Source organism: Lemur catta, chromosome 4 (genome assembly GCF_020740605.2).
Source record: "Lemur catta isolate mLemCat1 chromosome 4, mLemCat1.pri, whole genome shotgun sequence".
NCBI classification, from domain to species: Eukaryota; Metazoa; Chordata; class Mammalia; order Primates; family Lemuridae; genus Lemur; species Lemur catta.
Genome location: NC_059131.1, coordinates 75,699,027 through 75,712,356, shown reverse-complemented (window position 1 = coordinate 75,712,356; position 13,330 = coordinate 75,699,027). Strand labels below are relative to the sequence as shown.

The window sequence follows — 13,330 nt, the reverse complement described above, 5'->3', positions numbered from 1 at the left end:
AATTAGCAGTATTTTTAGAAAGAAATTTTTAAAGACAAAACATTTGTGCTCTGATGTTCTCTTACACTGCATTTATGATATATAGATCCATATACTAAATACAGCAGACATGTGTTGGTAATGTTTCCCGTGTGCCTAACAAATTTGTGCCCACCTTAGACTCTTCCAGTCCCCCTTCAAGTCTACAATAGGATGGAAAAAAGACAAGATTAGCACTCACTGAGGTCCAGGTGTTGCACCACGTATGTGTAAGGGAGATGACTATTTTCTTTAGGTTTAGATGAAAATACCAAATCTCAGAGAGGTTAAACGACATGCCCAAGGTCACACAGCTGTTACAGGATGGGGCCAGGATGCAAATGCACATCTGTTTGGCCCCAAAGCCAGGAGTGCTTTGCACAATACTAGACTTTCACAATCCACGTGAATCTGGCCCCTTCACTGTGGGCATGAATTTATACAAGATTGGCCAGGCCTGGAGAGGGTATAAAGCTGTCATCACAGTCAAAGGCAGTGGTTCGTGGCCATGGAACATAATAGAGCTACTTGGCCCTTGGAAAGGATTCAAGATCCCATTGGCAGCATCCTCTTTGCAGGTGTGTTTGTAAAGTTTCCCCAACTTCAGCCTCACTGAGGTGGAGAGATATTTCCAGATCTCGTTGAGCTGTTGCTTACAAGGACTAGAGTACATGAATATTCCCGTCTTGTCAGGTCATATTTTTTTCTGCCTCTGCAGTCCTCGATTCTTAACACTCACCAAATACTGACGGACTGACCACCCTCCCTGTGACAGGACACTGTGCTGGGAATGCGAGACAAGCAGCACAAGCAGCCCTGCACCTGCCACCACGGAGCTCAAACCCAAAGCTGTGTCCACCACTTTCCTGCTACAGGCCTGGCGCATCCCATCCCAGTTAAAGGAGCTGCTCACTTCTGGCCATGCACACAAGGGGTTTTAAAAGCCCCTGGCTCTCTCTTCCGAGGCCCCTCACCCAGCCAAACTTGCTGCTCCCCAGCCTGGGATCTGATTATTAGGTTTCTGCATGTGCTTTTCTCTCTACCTTCATTTCTTCAACTCCATCATGGAAAACTCTCTCTCCTGTATCCCCTTCCTTATTAGTTGACTTCTTTCTTAAAATTTAATGTGACAAATTATCAGTTCCCAGAAGCATTTGATTATTAGCAATTAATTCCTATAAAATTAAAGGATTACAGTTCTAACGGGAGAATTCCGGGGATAGAGTCTGGTCTTTGACAGACCCAAACCAAATTACAGTCTTTCTCGCCTGAGTGGGTGCACACATGCACACACACACATGCACACATGCACACGTCTGTCTGCTATGAACAGGAGACTGCTTACTAAGCATCCTACATTTGAAGATGTTTGTATCTTCTGTGCTCCTGGGTGTCCAAAACAACCTGTTGTCATGTACAATCCTGTTTGCTGTCAAAACCATTGTCAAAGCTGCTTCTCCCACCATCATTTTACTCTCACACTCATCAGTCTCCATCATCCTTTAAGGTTCATCACCAGGGCCACACTGAGCCACCTCGTTTTCTTGCCCTCTCCTATCTGCTATCCTGTCTCTCCATGCCTATCTGACACCCTACCACTACCCGTTGATTCCCCTTTTGCTCCCTAACCCAGGCTGAATTCTCCACTCTCCGTATCAGAAAGATGGCCAGTGCCCTCTGTCTCTAACATCTCCAAGTGATGGTCACAGAAGACTGGTGGTCTCTGCCCTGTCCAGAATACTTTGTTCTTTTAAATCATGCCTCCTTTCAATCAGGAGTAGGAGGAAGTGTGCTTGTTGTTCTTTTCCCTCTACTCCACTTGCAAGTATTCATTCTTCTTTAGCTTGCCATGAAAAGAGCCAGTTGTGACCCAATTCTCCCTCAAAAAGTCACATAAAATTATCAATTTTTTAAAAGAAAGAGTTCTTTGATTTCTTTCTGACTCCTGGGAGCTCCTATGTGTAAAAACAAACAAAGATGACCTCATTTTGTGCAAAACCACAGCAGCGATATCAAGGTTTCACTGTGATATCTCACTCTGCTGTCAACAGCATGGTTGATAATGATCAGGACTCAGTCTAGAGGCACTGACAGCACACTTTCACCATGCAGCTGGCCCTGAGCTATTTCCTGCAGGTCAGTCTCAAATCTCTGTAAAAATACCTATGTAGGTAGATGCATATAAAGAGAACCAAGTTCTATAAGAGTGGTTGAGGCTGTCAGTGGTTGCTTTCATTTCACAGAAGTTATGCCTCTTGATTATTAAGATCCTGGCAGAATCCAGGGCTATGTCATAAGCAGACTGCAAAGCCCTTCCCGTGTCCCCTCTCTCACTGCCCCTGGCTGTGGGCTTGTGATTGGCTGCCAGACACATACCTCCACCACTACCACTGCCATCTGGCTCCCAGGGAAACCCTGCAAACCAGGCTAGGGTGGGTTGACATCAATCCCATCCCTCCTCCCTAGCCTCGCAATGCCACCCAGGAAACTGACACTGCCCCCTACTCCACGACATGTTGATATTATTATAAAGTCCAAGCCATTGATTTAATTTGACCAGAGAGTCTAGACAACAGGAAAAGCTGAGTTTTAAAACTGACTTTCTTTCAATCTTTGCTTATCATTAGCAAGTATTCCTTAAAAGGAAATCCTATTAAGATAAGATCCTATCAGTAAGATCACTAAGAAAATAAACATGGGGAGATTGATTTTTTTTTTTTCAATAATGAAGTATATTATAGGAAGTGTAAGAGAGAAAAAAATGCATGGATTATCTGACCTTTCAGATAACTGCATATTTGAGCTGCTGAACAAAGGCCAAAAGTGCTATGAAATATATTCTAATTGCAAAGAAAAGGTGTACTCACCCCATTTGGAAAAAGTAAGATCCCCTGTCATCTAACTCAACTGGCCAAAACTCCAAAACATAATCCCACGAAGTAATTCTGGGTGAACTGCCTGGGTTTAGCTCAACACGTTCGTGTGATCCATTGCTTCTGTACCATCTGATGGTGGTTGTTTCATTCTCAGACACAGGTGAAAATAAGCAATATTTCAGATAGAAAGGCTCCCCTTCAACCGCACTAATGTGGGTACGTAAAGTACAAGTTTCTTCAAAAGACAAGCGAATAAAAGAAAAAAAAATGACAAAGATAATTTTTTTCTCTCCTAACGCATTAGGTGAATAAGCATGGTTAGTAAGAAAGTTCTGAGGAATCTCAGTCACTTTCCTGTGGGTTCCCTTACTTTAAGGTCAATGTTTTCAACACAAGCAGAGATGAGGTGCTTTCAGAACATAAATGAAAACACAACCTCTGACAGCTTCTTCCAAACAAGGAAAGTATCAAACTTAACCTACCATTGCTAGGAGACAGATAAGTGTAGTGTCATCTTTTAGAAAAACAAAATTACACATTACCATTTCTTCATAAGGAAAGCCACAGAAGTCACAGTGTTGCCACACTTAACCCCAAAACATGCCCAGTCTCCTTGGAAAACAACAAACCCAGAGACTTTGGCGTTCTCCATCTGCATCATCAGAGTTCTCAGCTACCTTGTGCTCAATCAGTCTACCTAACCACTCCCCAGCAGGTGTAGGATGGTGGAAGGTGTGCTTATGTAGCTTAGGGCATGGATAATTGCTCTAGGTTTCCATGTGGATAATCAAGAATTGCCTAATATAATATCAGTCCAAATTTTGGTGTCTGTCACTTTCCCTCCTTGAGCTGGCTCTCTTTCTCCCTCTTTCTCAATGAACCCAGATTCTCTGGCTTTCGAAATGTACCTGCTCCTATTATCTACACAAGGCAGGTGCTCTTCTTCCTCCTTTTGTACTTCTGGTAGTTCAAAGTCAGCATTTTTTTTTTTTTTTTTTTTTTTGAGGCAGAGTCCCTCTCTGTTACCCTGGCTAGAGTGCCGTGGTGTCAGCCTAGCTCACAGCAACCTCAAACTCCTGGGCTCAAGCAATCCTCCTGCTTCAGCCTCCCAAGTAGCTGGGACTACAGGCATGCGCCACTATGCCTGGCTAATTTTTTCTATATATTTTTAGTTGTCCAGATAATTTCTTTTTATTTTTTAGTAGAGACAGGGTCTTGCTCTTGCTCAGACTGGTCTTGAACTCCTGACCTCGAGTGATCTTCCCACCTTGGCCTCCCAGAATGCTAGGATTACAGGCATGAGCCACCGCCCCTGGCCCAAAGTCAGCATTAATGGGCCTTTCTGATATCCTGTCCTCCAGTGGCTCCAGGGTGCACTTTCACTGCATTTTAAAAATGAGAATCTTTACATTGAATGAAATATTTCCCTAAAGACTTGGATGAAATACCCTTTCTATAGCTAGGGTTTATTTCTCAGAGCAACAGTCTGGTTTTAACTCAATGCTGTTAACCACAACATTAAGAGGAAAGTGGCTCGAAGGGTAGAAGCATTCTTTGAAAACATTGATGTCAAATCTACCTTATAGCACCAGAGTTAATGAGCATCAGCTTTATGTTTGGTGGTTGTTATGCAATCTTTATTTTACATTTCAATACCTCAGCATGGAAAGTGTGACACATGTGTATATGTTGCTGTCAATTTTAATCGACATTCATAACTATGGTAAGTCATTAATGTTTAGTTTATTTTCCTGTTTTAGAGATATATAATAAAGTACACAAATCATACAATATATGCTCTTTTCTGTCTGGATTACTTTGTACATTATGATGCTGTGACAGGCATCCACGTTGCTGCCTGTATCAGTGATGTGTTCTTTTCTCATCGTTCTGTACTATCCCATTGTGTTACTACTTGACAATTTATCCATTCCATAAATGAATAAATATTGGGGATTTGGGTTATTGGACAAATATCTATTGGACATTTGGGTTATTTCCAGGTTTTGGCTAATCTTACAAAAGCTTCTATAAACATAGGACTGTATTTTGGTGGATATATGCACTCATTCTTCTTTGAAGATTGTTACCATATGAAGAAAACTAATGTGAACTACATACTCTCCAGGGTGGGTGGTTGGCAGTGAAAGTTCACACTCCTCAGACAGCTAGTACATCTAATCTTATGTTTAACATTAGAGGCCTTGGTGGTTAATATAATGCTAGAAATTGTTTTTGACTGGAGACATGAGTAGAGTTTAAAATGTGTGGAGTTCAAAGTGCCAGAATAGGCACTCCCATTCTTCCACAAACAGGGTATGAGAACCCCACAGAGCCAAGAACCTACACACCCGTTGGAATACGTTTAGAATTGTCTTGAGTTTGGACTATTATGTCGTCACCTAGCTTTAACTAGGTTAAATCAATCCTACATGTAGAACATTATCACATCTGCTTAGAGTGAACTATTTATGAGAGGTGCTCTCCAAGTTCCTAAAAGGACAGAACAGACATCCAAGACTTCAGTAACCTTACACAACAGGCTGTATAACTGTTTCTGTGCCTAAAACATGCTTTCATTATGACTGGGAGCAAAGTTATCAGTGTATATCCACAGAACATGGGACCCAGTACACACCTTTTCCAGCACCTTGCTTTTTCACTTAGTACTTTCTGACAGATCATTCCATATCAAGAAAAGAAGATTTACCTCATGCCTTTAACATCTAGGAAGTATTGCATTACATGGATCTCAACAATAAATTGATCCACTTAAGTAAATACACCCCAAGATTTAGAACTGTATTATTTGAAAATATCAAATCTTAATTTGCTATATCTTCAGCAGTAATTCTCAAAGTAGGGGACATGGACCCATGTGTTTCCCTCTCCTAGATAATAGATCAAGGCAAAGTATTATTTTTGCTCCCTCTTTCTCCTATAAAACCTAAGGAAAACCTTGCTACTCAATCATGGAATTTTCTCCAAAGAATGGGGCCTCAGACTTTAAAAAAAATAAAAAATAAAAAAAAAAACTCAAAAACCAGAAAACCAAACCTCCAAGCAATCACTGCTAATAAATTAAAATTGGTATTTGACATCTGCTGTGAAGCATACTGGAGTTCCCTTGCCTAATCGATCTTTTGGGTGTATTCCTTGTAACTCCACTTTTTTTTTTTAATTTCCATGAGATATTTTCCATTTATTTTCTTTATTATTACCTAACTAATGAGATGAATTTTTGGCTTCCTCTCTGGAAGGAGACAGTGTGCGTAAAACTTTCTAAAAATCAGTGATAAAGATGGCTGTTACCTCCTTGGTTTCAGATAGCACAAAACAAATTTGCATCTCAGGCAAATATAAATTATTTCAAAATGCAAGTTTTTACACCCTGCTCTCTCCCCGTAAACTCAGAGCGCTGGATCTTTTCTATTTCAACAATACCATATGCGTCTCCTTTACTTGCTCTCTTTCCTATGAATCTTTCACTCGCTATGCCAGGAATGCCAAATGGTTGGCAACCTTCTAAAATAAAATTTCAAATCACTCATTTCAATCAATTCAGCATCTTCAGTAGCTAACGCCACATAAAAAAAGCAAAACTTTAATATTCCTTCTAGATTATTAATGAAGTATGTTTGTGAATTTTTATAATCACTTACCAGAGGTGCTTATGAATATAAGTGTCCAAAGTGTCAAGGATAATTGTCCACGATTCATGTTTAGGATTCTGCTTTATTCAAATGGTTTCTCTGGAAAGAGAAGACAGACTCAACCAAAGCTTTCAAACACAAGCATACCTGTCTTATGAAGAAGGTTTAAAAAAAATCTTCTGGCACACAAACTTTAAAAAAAAAAGAGAGAGATCTTCATACTCCATAATATAGTCACCAATTCTCAGAACCTTCAGACATATAAAATTAATAAAATTTCAAGGCAACGAGTTTTGGCTCCCAGAAGAAGTTCTAAATGACTCATCTTTCTAATACAACAGGGCCTGATGAATTTTAGGCCTGGTCTGCTAAATCCTGTCTCCAAGGCCCAAATTGAGGACAACAGTATCTCTAGAAAATCTATCATTCTATGAATAAACAGTCTGTGACATGCCAACATATGACAGCAATTCTGCACATGTAGGAATGTGTGTGTGTGTGTGTGTGTGTTTTCATACCAAAATCTCATCATGATTTGTAATTAGATTCTCATTTGTGTGTTGAATTTTTAAAAGTCCACCTTCCTTCTTAAGAGCATAAGTGTCATAGATCTAGGAACTAAGTCCATTTTGTTCATCACTATATCACTAAAATCCAGCACGATGCCTGGCACATGGTAAGCACTCCCTCTCATTTGTCACTGAAGAGTAGGTGTGTGTATGTGTGAGTGTGCCTGCACTCACATCTATGTGTTTATTTTAGGGAACTGGAGAAAGAAAGTAGCAGTTTCCTACACTCCAGACCCCTCCTTTACATAGACTGTGCCCCCTGTAACTAAGATCTGCATTAACTTCGATCCTGTTACAACATAACCTTCACCCTTCTACAACTTCAGAGAGCAGAATGGAAGAAGGCTTCTCCTCAGTGGAGATCTTCACTGGGTCTGAATATTTCGTAAGTAAACCCACGTTCCTTGTTTACTGGGAGGAGGGAACTCAGTATGACGGAAGAGTCTGGTTTCAGGAACACACAAACATGGCTGGCATTCCAGTTTGAGCCCCGACAAGCTGTGCAGCCTTGGGCAAGTTACGAAAGTTCTCAGAGCCTGTTTGCCCATTTCCAACACGGAGATGATGAGAAAGCCTGCCTCCAGAATTACTCAGTGATGAAGTCATCTAATGTTTAAGCAGTCTTCCTCCCAGCCCAGAATAATTCCCCTCTCAACAACTGCCCCTCACTTCCCATCCTAATAATAGGACCGTTAATACCCAAATCCAGGATAAAGTTTAAAGGTTAAGCTGCCAGACCATTTATATCCAACCTTATGAATAACATCACCAAATATTTGGTGGAATTTCCAAGAGATAATAATCAATAATGTAAAGACAAAAGGGATAAGTGTGTATGGAAAGTACCAACCGTTCATAATCAAATTAGAACAGTTCTATGGTTTGAAACCTCCCTGCCGCCCCCACATACTACATTTTATCATTAGCTCTGTCTATTCTTTTATTTTGGGTAGAATGAAAAGTGTTACTTCCTTTGTGTCACTCCTCTTGTTAAGACTGACATAGCTTTGTAAAGAGCAACACTTCCTTTTTTTTTTTTTTTAATTTTCAAGGTCTGCCAAGAGATAAACTTATTATGGATGATTCAGCATTCTGATACGAAACATGTTAGGATCCCAGTATACAAAAAAGTAGCTGATATTCACACAGCTCTGTGTGTGGATGTGTGCATATAAAATTTTTTAACATACTTGTTAAGTTTTATGTGTGAATTTAAGAGATTAAGATTTTATTATATAATGAATTCATTTCCACAAAAAGAGCTATTCTGAGAAATGTCTTAGATACCTTAGCAAGTATTAATAAAATAGATGAAGGAGGATATAAATATTCAATTTCTTTCATGTAGGAATTTTACAGTATTTTTTAGTGTTATGTTTATTGTTGATATAATTTATTTTGCTTTTTCATAACTTTAAAGTTTCTTTCTTCTTTTCTTTCTATTTTAAAATTTTTCTTGTTTCCAAAGCAATTTACACCCAATGTAGGGCATTTACAAAATAAAGACTGAAAGAAGAAAATAATTTCAATGTGCATAATACTTTAGCATGTTTTCTATATATTCTCAATAATTAAGATGATGTTTAAATAATTTCATATACTACACTTCCATGGAATATTATATGATGAACACTTTACTGTGTTACAAAACTCTTGTTGTTAACATCATTTTAATTTCCACCTAATATTGCTTTATATGGATATATTATCATTTATAAGATGTTTTATGTTACGAAATAATCCAAAGCCATCTTCACGTGCAAAGAAGTATAACTCAGTTTTGGGGAGCATGAGCTCTGATGTCAGCCTGGCTGGATTTGAATCTCCATTCTCCCCTTTACCAGCTGAACAACCTTGGGCAAGTCACTTACCCTCTCTGTGCCACAATTTCTTTACCCACAGAATGGGATAACAATACTATCTCCGAGAGCTGATGCAAAGGTTACATGAGTTACTATTGCTAAGTGTCTGGTGAATCATACATACCACTTAAATATTAACTATTATTATTTGTCTACATTTCTTATTATTTTCTTGGTGCTACCATATGGAAGTACAGTGACTGAGTCAAAGAATATATTTTAAATGTATTTAAATGATAAATGCATACAGCCAAACTGTATTCCAGAAATGTTGCAATAACTCATACTTCCTCCCTCGATAGCACAAGACAGTCTTCATCTACTGTCTTGAGCAAGCATTGAGCATTCTCCATTTTTAAATCTAATTAAGCAGTCAAACTGGAAAAGTGGTATCTCCTTGTTTTTTGAATCTGCATTTCTTTTGGTATAAATGAGGCAAATATTAATCCTGTGTTATTAGCCATTTTATTTCCATGTTTATGAACCATGTCTTTTGTTCAGTTCACAGATATTTAGTGTTTTGACAAATTTGTTCTTTAGTTTACTTTTAATCTGTCTTTTGTTGTGTTAACGTATGGAAGGTTTTATATTGATACAGTCATATCAATCATTATTTTGCTTTGTGATTTTTCCATTACTTTTAAGTGTAGAACATTACTTTCCTCTCAGTAGTCAAATAGATGCTTTTATGTATTTTCTTCATTTTTTATGGCATAGTTATTATTTATTTTCTTTTTATACCTAACTTTTTTCATCCCCCAACAATTACTTGTCTTGTTTGGCATGAAGATAGGGCCTAACTAAACTTGCTTTTCCCAAACAGCTACTAATTATTTTTCCGTCATTAAACAGTCCTGTATTTCCTCTATGGTTTGTTGATACCAGGTTATAATATGCAGGTCCTTCCTGAAGGCTGTCTGGAAAGTCTAGCACAGCCTGCTTGCCCAGGTGCAAACACACACACACATAGGCACACACACACCACTCTCTCCCTACTTTCCCACCTTGTTTTATTTTTCTATTCATAGCACTTATCACTAACTTATATATTTTCATTTTACATCTACTTGGTTATTATTTGCTGAATTGATGAATGAATTAAATCCACAAAATATACACAGTTTAGAGTATAGGTGATCATCTGATCCACTGGCACATCTCCATAATCTACTTTAATGACTTTTAAATCATGACATCTTGAAAAGTATGTTTTAGCAACTAATGTGAAGCCTAGGACACTAGCTCTCACTTAGGGCTTGGAAACAAATAATGATGTCTGGGCTCCACCCGGCCATCTGGGGTACAGCCTGGGCATCCTGAACCCTCAGAGCTCCCCAGGTGATTCCATCATGCAGCCAGGGTAGAGAGCCACCAATCTAGGAGGCTTATTTGTATACTTATAAAAGTAAATTCAATATATCTTAAATATATATATTAAATGTTTGTGCATATATGTATATACATCCATAAAGAATAGTCACAAACTTATCCAACGGCATGAAATTTTCTCTAAATGAAAAAAAGGTTTTCTTCCAAAAATTGTGTGACCTAGGATGAAGGTCAGATCCAAGCTGACCACTCTCTCTGTCGCCCAAGGTAGTGCAGCGCAAGCCCTTGCGGAGTGCCCAAACGGTCATCTCCTGAGGCCCTGCTTCTGCCCAGCTGCCCTTGTTTATAGACCCCACTCTGAAGAAACTGACCATTCTCTAGAAAAAATAATTCACAGAAACCCATAATTCATAGCGAAAGAGCTGCTTCAAAGCTCTTTCTAATGAAGAACCTGAGACTCGAGAAAGTAAAATGGCCAACCTCACCTTATAGCTAGTTACACTGACTGACACACAAATAGACGTAGACTGCCTCAGTATAAACCACTCATTAGCAAAACATGGAATCGCGTAGCTCCTAAGATAAACCACCTTGATGAAAATCAGAACACCAGTTTGGTTTGGTTTGGTTTTTTAGAGACAGAGTCTCACTTTGTTGTGTTGCCCAGGCTGGTCTTGAGCTCCCGGACTCAAGGGATCCTCCCGCCTCAGCCTCCTGAGCCGTTGGGACTGCAGGGGTGTGCTACTGCACCCAGATCACACCAGGGATTTTTCAAATGTAATTCTTTCTCCAGTGTGTTCCAAGCATAGGTGTTTTACTCAGATGATAAAACAAACAAATGCAAAGAGGAAAAAATGATCTTGGATGTAACACACACATATACTCTTCCACTCTAAGAAACAAAGAATTTGTGTGGAATTTGGTTTCTCATCTGTAAGGCCAGGAAAATCAATGCCACCTCATGGTCCTTGTCACACAAGTGTCTATTATTATCCTTATGCTCCCCACTCCGCCTATGCCTGTGCTACTCTGCACTTGGACCACCCTCCCCACTTCTCCCAGCGCCAGGTTCCTACGGTCCTTGCTACTCAGCTCAAGGGTGGCCCTTCTCAAGGAAGCTCTCCACATGCTACTGCCCCCAACAGGGTGTGCTCTTGTCCAAGCCCACACGACGGGCATGTCCCTCACTCCTGGACTAGCCCCTGCAAGCTGGTGAGGTCCCTGCGGGCAGGGAGCCTGCCTTCCATTCTGTGTTGCCCGGGAGTAGTTGTTCTCAGCCTGTGTATGTGTATTTCTACTGGAGGGTGGGGAGGAGAAGGGGACAGCCTGTCCCAGCAACCTGTGCAAACCCGAGTCCCCAAATTTATCCCTCCCAGCCCATCCAAGGCCCCCTACCTGAGAGGTGTACCCCAGATCCTAGCACTGGGCATGGCACAGAAAGGATGTTTGTGGAGATCTCAAGAATGGAGCTAGGGATTTAGAAGACATTAATACAAGAATCTTGGATCTCCATATCTGACTGGGATTGCCCAGTCATTACTTTGTCTGATAACCGTAATGCAACCTGCTGGACACTTTTAACTTCTAGAGGCACATGGGATTAAAGACAAAGGTTTTGAAATCAGGAAATGTTAGGTGTGAATCTGGCATCTATTACTTAATAGCTAGATGCTCTTGGATAAATGACAGAAACTCTCTGCTTGCCCCACCCCCTGCTTTCATCAAACATAATATAAAAACAGTTCCTACTTCACTGGGCCACTAGGAGGACTAATTGGGCCACCAGGCGGATTAAGTGAAAATAATACCTCTAAAAGTTTTCTACACAGTGCCAGGCACACAGTGAGCACTCAAGAAACGTGAACTATTGTCATCCTTTATTCTAGCTGTTCTCAGTCTCCAGCAAGGAACTGAGAAGGTTCCCCTAAAACTATACTGTCAGGGAAAGGTGACCCTGCTGTCTCGCCAGTATTCATTCCTTCTGTCTCTCTGACTCTGTCTCTCTCAAACACACACACACACACACACACACACACACACACACACACACACACACACACACACACAACTTGGCCTTGTTTTCGGAATCCCTGCCTGTGAGGCTGGGTTTCCCCTTGCCCCGGGGGGCAGCGAGGGTGCGGCGCGGTGCGGTGGCCCCAGAGCCCATCCTTACCTCCTGAGGGGCGTCCCTGAGGCTGGGGCGGAGACGCCGGCCCCTCCTTCGCTCCGGGTGGCGCCGCGGAGGCCGAGCTGAGACAGCAGGTGAGAAGCAGCGATCCCGATTACTGTGAAACCTGAAAGGAAAGAGGCTCCGCGGGGGCTGGGGGGGAGTGTGATTGAAGAGGTAAGGCCACCGGAGACGGTTACAAAAAGAAAAAAGAAACAGAAAGTGGGAGGAAAGAAAAAGCGTCTGGCAGCCCCCCTGGCTGTGAAACCTGGCTGGTGAAGGCTGCAGGTGGGGCGCTGCTCCCGGCCGGGGAGTGTCGCGGTCAGGGGTGCTCCCGATCGCGGGGTGCCGCCTGTCTTGAGGGGTTCAGGTCTGGGGGCCCTCGGGTAGGGCAGCGTGCGGGAGCACTGGCTCCTCCACCAGGGCGCCCGCCTGCGAGTTCCCCCGGGGGCGACCGGGAGCAGCTGGTCCCCGGGAACTCCCGGGCGGCGGCCGGGCAACCTGCAGTGCCCGGAGGTGCTGCGCCCGTGCAACTCGCACGCACCCTTCAGGCCGTCGGGCGCCGCGGTGCAGAACACCGGTGCCCCAGAGGTGCGACGCCTGCATTTAGGGGAAGGGCTGGGGGAGGGCGCGGGGAGGGCTGCAGAAAGGAAGGACATCCGCCAAGGAGAGTCCCAAAGTCACCTGCGCTCCCGAGGTGAGCCTAAGGTGAGGAGGGGCCAGTAGTCTCCTGTCCTCGGGTCTGCCCCAGGCTTTCAGCTTCCCTTGAGGGATGGAGGTTCCACTACTGGGAAGCAATGAAAGAAGAGGGCAGAGTTGTTGAATTAAGGTTTAAAATTGCGTAAAAGAAAAAGAG

At 41.8% G+C, this 13,330-nt stretch overlaps 1 protein-coding gene across 1 annotated transcript in view; it reads right to left on the bottom strand.

Moving 5' to 3' along the window:
* IL18R1 (interleukin 18 receptor 1) overlaps nucleotides 1–13,037 on the bottom strand; it is a 38,211-nt gene extending 25,174 nt beyond the window's left edge. Inside the window, exons 1-3 of the mRNA XM_045550322.1 lie at nucleotides 12,481–13,037; nucleotides 6,557–6,646; nucleotides 2,886–3,129 (exon numbers count right to left, since the gene is read on the bottom strand). Of these exons, the coding sequence (XP_045406278.1) occupies nucleotides 2,886–3,129; nucleotides 6,557–6,614 (302 nt within the window). The 5' untranslated portion in view covers nucleotides 6,615–6,646; nucleotides 12,481–13,037. The remainder of the gene's footprint in view (nucleotides 1–2,885; nucleotides 3,130–6,556; nucleotides 6,647–12,480) is intronic.
* Between the last annotated feature and the right edge of the window lie 293 nt (nucleotides 13,038–13,330).